The sequence below is a fragment of the Chiroxiphia lanceolata genome, chromosome Z (assembly GCF_009829145.1).
Source record: "Chiroxiphia lanceolata isolate bChiLan1 chromosome Z, bChiLan1.pri, whole genome shotgun sequence".
NCBI classification, from domain to species: domain Eukaryota; kingdom Metazoa; phylum Chordata; class Aves; order Passeriformes; family Pipridae; genus Chiroxiphia; species Chiroxiphia lanceolata.
The window spans coordinates 58,775,727-58,792,525 of record NC_045671.1 but is presented as its reverse complement, the minus strand read 5'-3'; the positions used below and the strand labels follow the sequence as shown (position 1 = coordinate 58,792,525).

Here is a 16,799-nt window from a genome sequence, read left to right as displayed (position 1 = left end):
TTATGAGAAGAAGTGATTGTTTATTCAGCAATAGTTCACAAGAATATTATTTCCAGGAATCACACCAAGAGAAATCAATTTTGAAATAAAAAAGCTGTACAGGTAAACTGTATAGTTTTGTCATATTCTGTGATCGCGGTCCCTCACTAGCCGAAGTCACTCACTTTTCAGGGGTCTGCCTCCAGGTCTTAAGTAAAAGGTATGTATAAAATGTACCTACAACCTACCTTGCAGAAGCTGAGTGACAGAAATTTAAGAACTCAGACTGTAGACACAGAGAGGTGCTATGCCAAATGCAACGTTATACAACAGAAGATGACACAACAAAAAGCAGCACCCAGAACTGAACTTGGGCAGATTTAACTCAGATATAGGAATATGTCTTTTTGGGAGGTGTTTCAGCACCAGAATAAATTCTTGCAAAAGGAAAAGGGTTCTCCCTCTCCTGATGTTTGCAAACCTTGACCCAGAATCTTTACGGAATATGTGTGTTACTAAAACACAAGGGTTTTATGTCAGTGCAAAGATTTTGCTAGGCTATCTAATAAACAAAATATTGCGAACTTAAAAATGGTTTCTTTTGCCGTACCGTCAAGACATACTTGGGTAACTTGGGATGCCAAGTGGGGGAACACACTAATTCCTGATATAGATGCTTAACTGATGATTACTTCACGTGGAAGACAAGAATACCCTAAAACATTACCTAAGCAGGACAAAGCTGCATTTCGCTAGGGACTGGATCCAGATCGTCCTGCCCTGACACCCATCCCAGGCTGGGGCGGAGGGGGGATGGAAATAACGAAACTTCCAGGATTTAATAGAAGGGATGTCTTTGAAGTAGCTCGTGTTGGTCGACTGGCAGTGCAGGGTGCTCGAGAAAACTGTAATGTTGGGAGGCGACGTAATAGCGGTGTCCTCAGAGACCTTCAGCGCGACGCGACGCCAGGGCGGGTCGGGAGCGGTGCGGGCGCGGTGCGGGGGTAGAGGCGGTGCTGCTGCCGGGGCAGGGGCGATGTCGGGGCGGGGCAGGAGCGGCGCAGGGGCAGTGTCGAGACGGTGCCGGGTCTGTGTGGGAGCGGTACGGGGGCGGTGCCGGGGCGGTACCGGCTCAGGAGCCGTGCAGGAGCGGTGCCGGGGCGGAGTGGGTGCGGTGTGGGGATAGTGCCGGCTCAGGGGAGGTTCAGGGGCGGTGCGGGGGCGGTGCCGGCTCAGGGGAGGTTCAGGGGCGGTGCGGGGGCCGTGGTGGCGGCGGAAGCGGGTCCCGGGGCGGGCGGGGCCGGCGTTGCCAGGCGGAAGCGCGGCGGCGGTTGGTGTTTAAAGGCTCCGGGGCGGCAAAAGGGCGGCGAGCGGCGGCAGCGCGGGCGGAGCGGCTCCAGGGGTCTCGGCGCTGGAGGCCCCCGGGGGGAGCGGGGAGATGGTCTCCAGAGCCGCCGATCGGCTGCTGATCGTCGTCTCTGTGCTGGAAGGTAACCGGGTGGGGGCGGGACGGCCGCGGCCTCCCGGGGGCTGCTCGTCGTCTCCATGCCGAAGGGAATGTGAGGGAGGGGTGCTCGCTGCCTCCGGAGGTGTTTGCTCTGGTGGCGTGAGTGGCGAAAGCCAAGCAACACTGAATAATCAGGCTATGTTAGTAAAACTGTGGACGTACGTATCTTAAAGCTAGGGCTGGCTACCCCCAACTCGAATTTGGAGGTATTTACCCAATGTATTATTTAAAATGAATGAGGAAAGCAACCGTCCTGCCTTGATTTTTTAATTATTATTATTATTACTTTATTTTTAAGCAGTATTCTGGTGTTTCTATCCTTATTAGAAATCTACTGTAAGTTTTTATGTAGTGTTGGCTTGAATGCTATTCGTTCTTCATCTTGTATTTCTACAGATTTTACTTGCTGTGGTCTAATTAGTGTGTGAGTCCGGGGGCTGTCTTTTTTTGTTTCGAGTTGTTTCCTGGTTGTTTGGGTTTTTTTGGTGGAGTGGTTTCTCTGTGGCAAGTAAATCCCGTTAACTCTCTGTCCATTTATGTAGTTTGCCAAAGGAGCTTAGAAATAAGTTCCTGTTCCCTAAAATGCCCATAGTCCTCTCCCCACACTGTGATATAAGTAAATTTTAAGCGTTCACTTTCTCCAGTCATTTAAATTGTTAATCAGAATACAAGATGATGTTGAACCCAGGCCAAATCATACAGTTTTAGACTCTTTCCTAATCTGGTAGTGACTTTTTTTTTTCCAGAAAGTGGCTGGTAAAATACCTTTTACTACTTTTATAAGATCATATTCTGCTACTTAGGTGTGGGGCAGTCATAATATCTGCAGTTGAAGCAAAACAGTCCATTGCTTTCTTTCACCTGCTCAGTTATTTATTACCAATCATAAATTTCTCAAATCATACCAATTGCCTAGCTTCTTTCTCTCTGTTCTTTGTTACTTAATGCCTTGTTTCTGGATGCTTCACAAATAGTGTGTTTCATGTTATGTTCTTCTTTCATACTTCTGCACAGTGTGAAGGCTTTTTCCTTTTAATGTAAAGAACGGCTTTAGAGTAAGTGTAGGGAAAGTTATACAGGAAATTAATTGTATATAATCGCTTTATGGCATAAATCTGAGCTCTTTGAGTAAGTGGAGGGAATATGGTACAGGAAGTTAATTTTATGTAATCGGTTTATGATATAAATCTGGGCTCTTGCTTCTTTCTTAGTGATGGCACATGGCAGGTACACTGTTTTACAGGGCGGTGTTTTCCAAAACGACCCAAGCACAGTCTTGTAGTTGAAGCAAAGTTTGATGGCGAACAGTTGGCTACTGATCCCATAGAGCATACTGATCAGCCAGAATTTGCTACAGAATTGGCTTGGGAACTTGATAGGAAAGCACTTCATCAGCACAGGTAATGTTAAAAAGTTAAATCTAATTTGGAAATAAAATTTGATTTTCTTGTCTTTACGGTTTCTGAAATGCAATTTTTGTGTTACTGTCAACTAAATTGGTTTTTAGAAACTTTCTTTTACTTTAATCTAGCATAATGTTGCCATAACAAAAAGAGGTACTGTATGTAGTATTACACCACTGAAACAAAACCCACAGGAACTTAGAACAAATTATTAATGCTATAATTCAAGCATTGGATTCAAGCTTTCTTATGTATACCGTGACATGAAATTAACTTACTTTGTATAGGCTTTTCTGGCTTTTGAAAATGTCAGGGAGAACAGCTGAGAAATTGAACATTTGGTTTTAACTTACAGTTTGTAATACTACAACCTTATTTCCAAAGAAATTAAAGAGGCCATATTTTCTTTGTTTGACAAGAGAAAGATGCCTGCATGTACCATGTGCTAGACACCTTATCTGTGCCTGTATGTAGTTAGGGATTTTACACAAAACTTTCTCCGTAAGTCCTATTTTTAAGATGCCTTTACAAGTGAAATTCAAATTTCTTGTGAGGTGCTATGCTTATTTCTTGTATGTGGATGAGTTTGTATTTATTTGTTGCTATTGTCTTTTTAATAACACTGGAGACTCAGGCTCAAGGACGCTCCTTTTACAAAGTTAAACCACTTGATTCATTCTCTCACTTAATGATGAAGCTACAATACATTCAATATAAATTCAGTTTCTTACCTAATGAAACTAGTTATATAAAAAATAATTTTTATGTCATTGGTGTGCTTGAAACTTATTAATTATATTTCAGAACTAATTGCAGAGATGACTTTTAGTATTTCAACTGAGTTGCTCTTTCAGGCTGCAGCGTACACCTATCAAACTCCAGTGTTTTGCGTTGGATCCCGTGTCTTCAGCTAAAGAGAATATAGGCTATATTGTTCTTGATTTGAGAGCTGCACAGGAAAAGAAACAGGTATATCATGATGTATAAAGCTTTAAAAATTATGTTTTGACAACAGGACTGTTACTACAATTTGAATTAAGGCACAGGCTAAACTTTTGAGTCTTGTTTTGGAGACTGACTCTACCTGATCATGTATGGTGATCATGTGGGGGGGTTAGTACTTTTTCTTTCTTTTTTTTTTCTTTATAGGAGTCTCTTTCTTGACTCTGAGAACATAAACAAATGAAAGTGTTGCTGTACTAATCTTGCTTACTTCTGAATTTGATAATTGGATCACTTGCAGCTAATAATTCTACACAATTTCATTTTTTAACCACCCAGAAAAAATTATCTAAGCAATAGATATTGAACAATTGAATTGAGCCTCCATCATCAAATCAAGTCTTCTTTTTTTTTTTTTTTTGATGGACCTCAGTGGAAGATGTGTTAGGCAATTATTTCTAGCCCCTTATTACAGCACAGAGTAAGCACAATACAGGACCCGGTATTATTTTGACATTACTCTTCTTAAGGATTTGCAATGCATACATTTGCAGTGCAATACATACTGTGCACTTTCAGTTGAGGACTTGAAGGTTTTCTCTTCTAATTAAAGATTTATTGCATATTTCTCTTCCTAACTTGTTCAGTGTACAATTTGGTGGAAAAGAGTATGTTCAGCTAGTCTTCTGGGAACCATTCTACAGAATCTGTTCATATAATACAGAGAGTGGTGGTGAACAGTGCTGCATCCAGGTGGTGGCCAGTCGCTAGTGGTGTCCCCCAGGGATCAGTGTTGGGCCCAATTCTGTTTAATATCCAACAGTATGAAGTTCCACAAGGCCAAGTGCCGGGTCCTGCACTTTGGCCACAACAACCCCCTGCAGCGCTACAGGCTGGGCACAGAGTGGCTGGAGAGCAGCCAGGCAGAAAGGGACCTGGGAGTTTGGATTGACAGGAAGCGGAACATGAGCCAGCAGTGTGCCCAGGTGGCCAAGAAGGCCAATGGCATCCTGGCCTGGATCAGGAACAGTGTGGCCAGCAGGACTAGGGAAGTGATTCTGCTCCTGTACTCAGTGCTGGTGAAGCCACACTCTGAGTACTGTGTCCAGTTCTGGACCCCTCAGTTCAGGAAGGATATTGAGGTGCTGGAGCAGGTCCAGAGAAGAGCAACGAGGCTGGTGAAGGGACTCGAGCACAAGTCCTTTGAGGAGAGACTAAGGGAACTGGGGTTGTTTATCCTGGAGAAGAGGAGGCTCAGGCTCATCACTCCCTACAACTACCTGAAAGGTGGTTGTAGCCAGGTGGGGGTTGGTCTCTTCCCCCAGGCAACCAGCAGTAGGACAAGAGGGCATGGTCTTAAGCTCTACCAGAGGAGCTTTAGGTTGGATATTAGGAAGAAATTTTTTACAGAGAAGGTAATTAGGCATTGGAATGGGCTGCCCAGGGAGGTGGTGGATTCACTGTCCCTGGAGGTTTTTAAGATGAGACTGGATGTGGCACTTAGTGCCATGGTCTAGTAACCATGGCAGTGTTGGATCAAGGGTTAAACTTGATGATTTTAGAGATCTTTTCCAATCTGGTTGATTCTGTGATTCATGATAATAGTGTACTCAAAATAGATCAAATTTTTAGAAATAAAAACCAAGGTATATTTCTGTAGATGATGAAGTGCTAGATCAAGATCGAGTTTTCTATAATAATAGTATGTTATCTTTCTTGGGTTTTAAAGTACTTTTGGTTTTTATTTTTGATTTTAATTATGTAGGCACCCAAATGGTATCCTTTGCTTAGTAACAAGTACCCTAAATTTAAACCTGAAATACAAATAGGTGTTGTGTTGGAGACTGATTCAAAAGCACTGGTTGATGATTTTAAAGCCAAGGAGGCACCCCCTAGAGAAGGAAAGGGTAAGTAACATAATATCATTCACACTGAATTTAAAATGTTCCTGTGCCAGATGGACATATGACTTGTTGCAAATGTGTTAAGTCTCAAATTTAATTTCACAGCAGTTTCAATGCAACTCCTTTGCAGCTGATTAATGTACCTCGTAGTAATAAATTTTTCAAGGATGCTTTACTGTGGTAGTTGTACGACAAGCTGCATTTTACAGTGGAAATCACTTAACTCCCATGGGCATTTTGCTTGTATTTCTGGGTTTTAGAAAGTTCTGTAATGTAAGAAATAACAAAGGAACTTCTTTACAGAAGGTAAAGTTTCAGTAGTTTGGGCTTGGAATTGTAAAATAGTAAAGTGTTTCATTTGTTGGGTAGGCTTCTGGCTTTTTTGATGGGTTTTTCTTCTAATCTTTCAGTGCTTAGATCATGACCTATTGTTAAGGATTTTTTCTGGTAGTGTCTGCTTACTGTTGGGATTCATTCTGCTTCTGAATTCCTTTGCTCATTTCTCTCAAAAGAAATGTGAAATGTGTCAAAAACCTATTGGGTCAAAAATGTGTCAAAAATCTATTGGAACTCAGATGTTAACACTGGTATATAGCTTTGTGCTGTGCCTTTCAGTCATTTTTTTTTTTATCTGTGATTTTCTTTTTTTTTTTTAGTGCGAGTTAATGGTTTTTAAAAAACAAAGCCAAAGTCTTAGAAGCTATTTAAAAGACCTTCAAGAAAACCCCCAAACCCATAATTACATCCCCCCCTCCCTTATCTCCTATCCAAAAGCCTATCTACTTAATTTCTGAAAAATGAGCCTCTGGTACCAATTAGTGGATTTTCTCCTACTGATTTTATGATACTTTGTGTTCTTACCATGAGGGTAACTTTTCCCTAATTCTAAATTCATTATCTGCTTATGATCTATGGCTGTGATTTTGTAAACACAAAGTGGTCAGTAGCAGTAAGTCTTTTACAAGGTTTCTGGCCCAGACTTCACTGACTTGGCTTCATTTCAAGATGGGTTAAGACAGTATTTAAGTTTCAGTGTAATTACACAGCCTTCAGGTTCACAGTGCAACCCTGTAAAGTTTGTAAAAGAGGCAAGGAACTACTGTAAATGGTTCATTAGTCTGCACTTGCCTTGAGATATTGCAAGCTCTTCTACCCCTCATGACATTGGCAGAAAATACAAGAAAACCCTTCTGCCTTCACCCAGCACTGTTTTCTACTTCATGTTTTCTGTGAAATAATTGCTACCAACAGGTTTGCCAACTTTTTATTTCCTTCTGTCACCTTAAGATTGGTCAGTACCATATTTAGGTAATGGAGGAAAAAAAATGTGTGGGTTTTCAATGATGTAAAGTTAATGTTCCAGACACTGGATATGACAAAGCTGGATTACCCAGTTCTAGTCTAGTTAGGCAGTTTTCCTTTTAGAATTCATGTGTTTTATGCACTGAAGAGTTCAGATGAAAAATCTTTAAATGGCACATTCCAAAAGTCTGTGGAATGGCACGTCATACTTTTTCAATAGGTTGTCATATACAGTTACTGTCTTGCATTTCCTTTAATGAGCAAAATAAAAAACCAGCATGATAGACTCTAGCCTGGTGAAGTAATCTTCCAGTCACTATAATGTCACTCACTGTAACACTTAACAAAAACATGCACTAGAATTCTGTTTAGCATAGTGTTCAAAATCACATCTGTGCCCACTGAATAGAAATTTATTTGAGAATTTTTTTGTAGCTATACCTAAGTATACCTAGGGACTTTTTTTGTGTTTTGCGATGCTGTGCTACCAGGCATTAAGATCTTTATTTGCAGTTTTCTCTCCACGTGTGTGATACTGAAGTGTAAAATTAGAATCAGATTGCTGCAGCAATTAATAAGATCAGTAGTTGCTTACGTTTTTTTTTCTTCTCTCTTAGTAGTTACTCTTTTTCCTGGGTTAGACCCTAAAAGCGTTATACCAGTGTTGAATGAAGAAGAGGGCTATCATCAAATTGGACCAGCAGAGTATTGCAGAGACTACTTTGTCTTGTCTGTAACCATTGCATTTGCCACACAGTTGGAACAGGTCTGTTTCCTTGCTATGTACTATCCTACCTTTGTATTTGCACCTTCACATGTTTTATTTGTAGTAAGGGTTTTTAATTGTTTTCTAAGTTTCTTGCAATAAATAGCCTTGTCCTATATTGACTTTATATACATTAGTTTTCATTTTAAAACTATGTATGTCAAATTACAGATGAAACATAATTTGTTTGGAGTGCTAAAGTTGCATTTACTTTAAATCATATGTACTTCTGTGTTGCAATATAGTGTAAAATGTGTGTATATGGACCATACCAGTCTTCAGTGTGGTGCCCATTTGCTGAAGTTCAAACAAAGTGAAATATTTTTCAAATATGTAAGATAGTTGAAACAGTAGAATTTATATGTTGCCTAAGGGAAGAACTTATTAGCTTGGATGAAGTGCTGTGCTAATAATTGTTTCAGCTTTAGACCTCAGGTACTATGTTTATGCTGAACTCTACCACACTGATACATGTTATCTGATATACTCAAGTTACCATGAAAGTCATGACTCCAAGCCAGCATGGTTTTAATTGATCTGGAACTCACAGTGTATGGTAAACTCTCCTCGGTCTTGTTATCTTTCTTTTTTTCAGGGAAAATAATTTCCCACATAAAAAGTGTAGGACCTTAAGAAGTAAATTTATTGTGGTCTTTCTGGGGTGGCTTGTGCCTTTTTAGGCATTGAGCTGACAGTTGCAGTTGGCTACAGGATGAAGTAGCTGTTTGTCTGTTTCAGTCTCTTATTCAATCACATAAGTTATATAATAACTCAGTATCTAATCTGCATTATTTGTTTACCTTATCAATATTTTATGAAGACACTGCTAATTTCTAAGTATTTGTGCAGTGCTTGATGTTACTGAATATATGATGTCAGTTACAGCCTTAGTGCTGCCAAATCTTAAAGGTAATTCAAAATTGGTCATTTTGCGAGTTATTGTTATGCTTGTAAATTGTTTGATTTTTTTTTTTTTTAACTTCAGTTTGGGTATTTAAAAGTTATCTCATTTGTTTAGTGCAAGCTAGGACTTAGGTCAGCTGCCTGGTAGTTTGAGATCAATTTAAACTGTCTACAGAAGAATTACTGTAACTCTACATCAGTGAAGGAGATGCATTATTCTCTTCTGAATCTCTTTCAGTTAGTTCCTAGTACTATGAAGCTTCCTGAACGACAACCTGAGTTTTTTTTCTACTACTCATTACTGGGAAATGATGTCACAAATGAACCTTTCACTGATTTAATTAATCCAAACTTTGAGCCAGAAAGAGCTTCTGTTCGAATACGTAGTACAGTTGATGCCCTTCAGGTTTATCTTTGTACACAGTCAAAATTGCAGGTAAGCTGTTTAATCTCAAATGTGAATGAAAATAAATAATGAAAATAAAAGAAATAGAATATGTCTCAGGCTGAATCTGGGAAGCATTTTTGTTTCCAAAACTAAGATTGTATTGCAGTAGTTTGGCCCAAATAGAAGTTCATTCTCTTGCTGATATGAGGGAAACCCTAGCAGCAAGTTTCCCATCTCAAATGGAATACAGACTTCATAATATAGTTGCCATGGTAGGCTAATTTACATGTCATGATAAACGGTGTTGCTGGAACATGATAAACCAAAAGAGCTAATTCTCAAGAGCTCTGAGCTCTGGGACCTTCACTGCAATCAGACCATCTGCAACCCTGAGTCCCGCTTTGTGCTGCCTGTGCTAATCCCATGCCAGCTGCTCAGGTCATTCTTGCCTAAGTTCTAAAGTCACTGTCCTCAGCACTCGCTGTGAGTAAGAAGGGAAGTCTGGCTTTTTTCCCTGCTCCTTAGCCAAATGCTGTTTTTAAATGCACTACAGACATATTTGGGCTGTTATGGGATATTGCTTATCTTTAGCTATGCCTTTAAATGGGGGACGTGGTTTAGTGGTGGAGTTGGCAGAGTTAGGTTGGCAGTTGGACTCAGTGACCTTAAGGGTCTTTTGCAACCTAAATGATTATATGATTCTAAATATTAGGTAGTATTTAGAGTATGACAATCTGTGCATAGCTCACACTTAACTAATTACAAGAGACTGGTTGAATAAGGGTAGTATAGAGTTTCTATTAGTGTAGCTGGTAAATAAGACAGTATTAGTTGTATGAAGTCTTGGATCTTGACCCTTTTAAAATTATTTTCCTCAAAGTTTGTAGAGACTATTCTAGTTTTGTTATCCAGCATAGATTAAGAATGTTTTTGTTTAAATCTTATATTGTTTCAGATTTTTTTCTCTCTACTTTAAATATTTTTCAGTTTTTGGAGAAATCTATGCACTGATATGTTTGGAATTCAATATTAGTCTTGAAACAAAGTAATATAGCATATATTATACATATATGTCATGTCATATATACTGATACAGAGAATTATACATGCCTGCATCATGTTTAAAGAATGACTTTTTGAACAAGAATTGTCATGAGGTCAGATCCACATTTTGATTTACAGTTTTCTTTCTCCGATTTCTCATTCAACTTCTTAAAATTTAGGATATAGGGTTGGAGCACTGTCTTCAGATTCTTAATTTTAATATGTTTTTCCACAAATGTAGAGTTTAGTTGTAAAAGGTGCTAGTTGTCAGACTGGAGTGTGTATATATGTAATGTATGATTGTATTTGTATATATGTATATATATACACACACAGAGGTGTGTATATTCACAGCTGACACTCTTTAGCATGGAAGTTTTCCTTAAGTGTAATAAATATTAAAGATCTGCTAAATCAAAGCTGGAGTGACCTTTATTTGGTAAAGAGTAAGTTGGTTTGTAAGTTTCAAAGAGTAACTTTGAGCAAAATAGATTACCTTAGAGTGTGTTGTGGTTTTGTTTGGTTTTTTTTTTTTCTTAAAATACGTCTTTTACTTAGATTTATAAATATTAAGCTGTGTAAGGAGGAAGCAGTTGAGTCAAGTTTTCAAAGAAGAATAATGGTGCTTACCAGGAATTAAGAACAGCTAGTTAATTCCAAAAATCCTTGCTGCTTAAGTGGTGGCTGAATCCACGCACAAAGTCTGAGCTTTCAAATAACTTCTTTCTTTACCTTGCAGTCATGCATTTTATATGCCTATGTGTTAAGGGGAAGAATCTGTTCTGTGTTTAGAAGCCACAGGCTATTGAATTTGTCCTACGGAAGGAATGATATGAGAGGTCCTCAGAAGGGGAGTACAGTGATCTGCTACTACCCTAGCAGTGGGCAAATATTGACATTTCATAGCTGCTCATATTCTCAGCATACAGGGACTAGGCTAGGGATGATAACTTGTTGCATATATGCTACCTTTAGTGGAGGGTGTGCAGACAGTTCAAGTGAAAATTGCACATACCAGATACTTTCTAGCACCTCTGTGTGTGTACAGATCCATCTTTGCTGTGGGGACCACTCTCTTGGAAGCACTGAAATACCCTTATCTGGACTACTGAAGAAAGGAAATGTGGAGATTGATCAACACCCTGTGGCAATAGAAGGATCATTTGTCCTTGTTCCACCAAATAGAGCTAAACAGAAGCTACCACAGTTGCCTTTGGATCTGGCTCCTACTCTTGGGGTATCTGTAGTTCTTCAAAGGGAGAACATGACTGCCCAGGTATAGCTTACCCATTTATTGCTGGTTTAAACACTGTTGCACAGTTTCATGTTAAAAAATAATTGGTGTTTCTAAAGTAAAAGAAAAACGTAAAAGAAAACCTGAAATAATTAATTGCTTTATATGAAATAATCCTTTCATAGAGTTATTTTTCTATATCTGAAAAATAGTCTCAAACTCTGAAAGTGTTGTAGACAGAATTTTTCAGTGCAATCCATGATCCATAAGAAAACTATATCACTTCATTCAGCTTTTGATTCCCTTAAATGCTCCAACTGAATCTAAACAGCCACAGGAGAAAATTCTTTCACCTGTTAGTGGAAAAACAGAGAGCCTGCAGCAGAGATCTCAGAAGGTCCCATCTCAAGCTGATCAATGTTCTTCAAAAGAAGATGTGGCAACAGAAAGTGAAGTGGAAAGTCTTAAGTTTGAAAAAGGCACAAAACCAAGGAAAACAGGTATGTGGTATATAGTTTTTTGCCCAGTTGTTATGTGGTCTTGGATCATGCACTATTCATTTGCAGTATATTTGTGAAGTTATACTCACTTGCAGTGATAAATTTCATGCAAGTAAGAATTATTTGCATAAAACAAATAACAGGAGGGGGATAAGGGGATAAATGTTGTGATTTGAACATAATGGTTGTTGAGAACACTTGAAAGAGCCAGATAGCGATTTGGTAGTGTGCAGATTACAAGTGATGTGGATGGTCATCAGCTTGGAAAATTGTAACAGAAGTGTTTGGAATTTCCTGAATTTGTGAATGAGAAGGCTCAGTGAAATGCCTATGAAGAAACAGACTTGCTCAATAAGTAAATGAAATGATCTAATGTTCACATTTACTAAATACAAAGGCAGGGGTAATGTGGGATTTTTAAAATTTCCAAGGAATGAACTATGTGGATAATAATTTTTGAAGACAAATGTTCATATTATACAGATTCCTGGACAAAACCAAACAACTGGGTTTTTTTGTTTGGTTGGTTTTGGTTTGGTTTTGTATTATCCTTTTGTTTGGCTTTGGTAGCCCAAATAGCCTTCTCAGACTTGTTTCTGATTTGAGAACTGGGTCAGGGAGAAGTGGAAGAGGAACAGAGATGAGAGAAGAAGAAATACTGTAGTAATAGAATAAAGCTCAAAAGAATGTTATTTTGCTAAACGTTACTGAATATGAGTCTTCTTAAGAAATGATTTATGAATAAAGCAGAATTACTATTTTTCTAGTGATACTTGTATTGCTGGTCTTTTGCGATTGGTGCTAAAGACACCCAGTTCTGTGGAGGAAAACCTGTGTCCTAGAATGTACTCTCAGGATTTGTCTGCTAATTCAGCCAAGTTTCCTTTTAATCCTAACTGATCTTATCTAAGCAAGGATTAAGCCCTTTTTATATGGAATGTAACAAGAAAGTATTGTGAACCCAGCATCTGGTTTGAATCTCTGTTTAAGAAATCCAGGATTGTGCTTTTTTATTAATAGTAATAGTAATTTTATAACTGTGTTAAAATGTAAAATTTGTCATTCATATTTTTCTTTCAGAGCTGGTGTCTGGCTGCTGCCAAGAGGTTAACAAGCAGTACACTGAAGAGCTTCCAGGTTTCAAATTGCAGAGCAGAGCAAAGTCACCTCTATTAGATCTGCAAAATCCCAGTAATGCAAAATTTATCCAATTTAGTACATTAAATAACATTTGAATATAGTAGCAACTTAAATGAATTTTAAGAGTAAGCTGTATAACCTTCTTGTTTTCATATCTGTGATGACCTTAAAATTCCATTCAATGACTTCTTTGCACCAATCAACCTACTGACATCTTACCTAATCAGTTAAAATTATTTTATTCTTATGTTGTGTTAACTAGCTGATGTTGAAGTATTATGGAATTGTTCTTTTTGGCATAGTTACTGTTAATGCACATGAAACACCTAGAAACAAGGAGGAAAAATAGTCAATTGTGTATTTCTTTGAAAATGACAAAAATGGAAACATTTTAAACAAGTATGAAGAAAGAGTATCAGGACAAGTAGCACTTACAAAAGGCAGTTAAGTTCCCATCTGACAGTTTCTTTCTCTCTTTGCTTTTTGTAGGGACTCAGTAGCTCAAATAACTTTCTAAGACAAACAAAATGTCTTAAACATTTTTGGAGGATACCTTTTGGTAACCCTGTCCGTAGGACTTGTAGTTTGTTTTACTCTTTGAAAGCAGTATTGGGTCCCAGTGTAAGGACATGAGAAGCCTGGGTGCAACTGGACAGGCACTCAATGTCGCTTCTGCTTCCTAAAGTATAAAACAGATGTCACATAGGTGGGTTCTGTGACATAAGCAGATGTGATTTGCAGACCTAACCTAGAGCATTTTAGTTTACTTCAACAGCTAAGCCTCAGCTTGGGACCAATAGTTGATGCTGCCTTACATGAGCGCTGTAATTGACCTGGTGCTCAGTCTTTTTAAGTCCCAAAGTAAGGAGGTTAGTTAATTCAAAGCAACCTAAGTTCCTACAAATAATTTTTTTTTTCTTCTGCATGCCCTCAAGTTGGCTAGGAACAATTAATGTAAACTGTTAAGTCTTACAGCATCCTTCAGAAGAATTTGGTATCTTGGATCTTAGTCAAAATTTTTTTTCAGTGCATTAAACTACTGTAGCTTTGAAGATAATTAAAGTAGGGAAAAATACTACGTTCTATTAAGATTTAAAGTACACTGGGCTTCTGGTGTTTTTTCTTTGGAAGCAGTAACTTACAAAAAGAGTGGCTATTTTTCACAGCATTCATTTATACTACGAGGAATCGAAATCTCTTAGGGAAGCAATCTGTCTTCTTGCATTCAAAATGTGACACTAATCTTTGATATATTTTGTTATTTTGGGCAGAGCAAATTATAAAAAATGCACATGAATTCTCTTTTGTGTTTTCAGCTGATAATGGTCCAGTAGCAGCATCTCAGCCCAACCCTGTGGGTGTGTCCAGTTCTTCTGAACCTGTGTCTGCACAGAAAATTGTTATTCCGGCATCCTCTCATCATTTTTGCTTTTCAATAGACTTAAGAAGTATACGTGGTCTGGAAGTTGGTTTTCCAATAAATTGCATTCTAAGGTACAGTTTATTCTTGGTAATAAAAGTATCTTTCTTTTCAATACAAAGCCTTCATAATCTGAGTGATTTCTAGTGGTATGCTTCTTGATGCCTTTTATGTAGATGATTTTCAGTAACAAAATCCTCTGGCTCATCACTAAACTAAGCATTAAATATGGTGTGAAACTTCACCTTTCACTGTAATTTGTATTAAATCTCAGACTTGAACGTCTGAGCTCTGAAGATAAGGAACATCATTCAGTCTTTAAAGGAAAAGGAAAATTACTTGTCTCACTACTTTCTGGCTACACTGCCAGCTGATCAAAGAAGTGATTTGTAATGTTTTAGTAAGAGACAGATCACTGGTTTATGTGTGATGGTGAATCTAAAGGAAGCACATTCTAGTTTTAGTGTGAACAATCAATCAGTGTAGTAAATACATTATCATTCTGAGAGGCTCATAGATAGAGGATGATTTTGATGGATGTTTTTTAAAAAAATAAAATTTATATTCACGGGATATTAGTTACTGTGATGGTATATTTGAATTCACTGGTTAATAAGTTTTCACCACTTGCCTTCTAGTTTCCATTAGGGTCCTTGTGGCACGCATGATCTTTAAATGGTGATTCAGTGTGAGAGCATTGAATATTTCTGGCTAGGGAGATGCCTTTGCATTTGCTTTACCTGTTTGCTGACAGTTTAACTGGTCACTAGGAAGTGTAGTAGTAGTGTTGATTCTTGGAGTTAGTTTTGTTTTAAGTACAGTAAAAGGTGGGGGTGCGGTGTAAGGGTGGAATATTTCAAAATACAGCTAATATAGAATGCATCAATGCCTTTCTGGAGGCTACATTATTAAATAGTGTGTGGAAAGCAGCAGTCATACAATTGACGTAATTTTGTCACTTAAAGGCTTTTTCACATAACATTCCAAAAATCTAATTTTTTTCAGAATAGTGACAGCAAATAGGTTTTGCTGTTTCATGCACTTGAATTTTTACAGTCAATGATAAATATGTCAAGAAACTGAAGAGGAGAAACATCCAAAAACATAAATGTTAAGAAAAGTTGCAGGGTAAAAAATTGCATATTCACTGTAGATTGGAAGCATTATTTTATTTCGGTCTAAACAAGCCCTTTAAACAGTTCTGCACAGAAGTCGAAATATGCAATTTTATATATAGTGGCATCATTTGATGCAGCATTTATTTTGTTAGTAACTTAACTGACAGCTGGCATCAATTTGAACAAAGTGAAGTTTAAGAAGTTCATGGCCTCCCCTTTGTTATAGTTTATCATACACTGAATTATGCTAGTAGAGTAGTTTCAGGTCACATTTTAAGTCTCATTGGTAAAATGATTTGACATTCCTATTAGTCAGCTAATGTGTGGGAATTAAAAGTTCATGAAATTTTCAAATGGTTCTGACATTGTGTATGCTTATACTTAGTTGGCAGTTTTTGTGTGTTAGACCAGTCTTCACTGTAAATATAGTTGTAAATGTTCTCAAGCAGCAATCTACACGTGAATATTATTTTTCTTCTAGTTCTCTACTCACTTTTTTATAATAATTCCAGAATTTTAATAAAATATAAATTCATCTGGTTGGGAACATACAGATTATTAAAGCTTTTTTGTCAAAATGACAGCGAATATAAAGAAGCTGGATCAGTCCTGAAGTAAATGAAAACACAAATACCTGAGAACTAAATTCTGTTGTAATATGTACTAGTACAAATTTTCCAAACTTTAGTACAAAGTCATGCTTCAGTAGATGATGTCTAAACTGGTTTTCTTGTTGCAGAAGATATAATAAAAATTATAATTATTATTTTATTATTTTGGTTATTGTTTTTATTAGGTACTCGTATCCATTTTTTGGCAGTGCAGCACCTATTATGACAAGCCCACCTGTAGAAATCAGAAAGAACATGGAAGTCTTTCTTCCAAAGTCATATTGTGCATTTGACTTTGCAACTATACCTCATCAGCTTCAAGATACATTCTTCAGGTGGTAACTTGCAATTTTGTATCTTAATTACACTTTTCTAATTTTTGTTGTAAATGCAGTTTCAAGTTCAAGTATTTTACTTAAGATCATCAGTTTAAGAATTTAGTAAAGAATTCAAGTGCTAATGCCAATGAATATTTAATACCCTGCACTTCCAGTTTCTCTGTTAATTACATTTAAAGTGAGGAACTCTAGAACTCTTGATTTCATCTCTGCGTACCTGTGCAGGGATTGTTCCTTACAGAAACAAGTGCTGTTCCTGTAAATTGTTACAGTAAAGTAACAAAGTACTACGTCAAATAA

The 16,799-nt window shown here is 37.7% G+C and overlaps 1 protein-coding gene across 6 annotated transcripts in view; it reads left to right on the top strand.

Moving 5' to 3' along the window:
• Positions 1-1,369: 1,369 nt before the first annotated feature.
• The window catches only part of CEP120 (centrosomal protein 120), a 64,288-nt gene continuing 48,858 nt past the window's right edge, over positions 1,370-16,799 (top strand). For 2 of the 6 annotated variants that reach the window (XR_004354611.1, XM_032676063.1), the window contains exons 1-11: positions 1,370-1,469; positions 2,730-2,886; positions 3,744-3,858; positions 5,597-5,738; positions 7,655-7,803; positions 8,945-9,142; positions 11,187-11,414; positions 11,665-11,872; positions 12,953-13,063; positions 14,329-14,506; positions 16,347-16,496. Coding sequence is in view for 5 of the 6 variants with exons in the window: in XM_032676063.1 (XP_032531954.1) it covers positions 1,418-1,469; positions 2,730-2,886; positions 3,744-3,858; positions 5,597-5,738; positions 7,655-7,803; positions 8,945-9,142; positions 11,187-11,414; positions 11,665-11,872; positions 12,953-13,063; positions 14,329-14,506; positions 16,347-16,496 (1,688 nt within the window). In the remaining variant the exon portion in view is untranslated. Of the gene's footprint in view, positions 1,470-2,729; positions 2,887-3,743; positions 3,859-5,596; positions 5,739-7,654; positions 7,804-8,944; positions 9,143-11,186; positions 11,415-11,664; positions 11,873-12,952; positions 13,064-14,328; positions 14,507-16,346; positions 16,497-16,799 lie in introns of those variants that run through there. The other 4 variants (XM_032676064.1, XM_032676065.1, XM_032676066.1 and 1 more) reach the window with 4 other exon arrangements.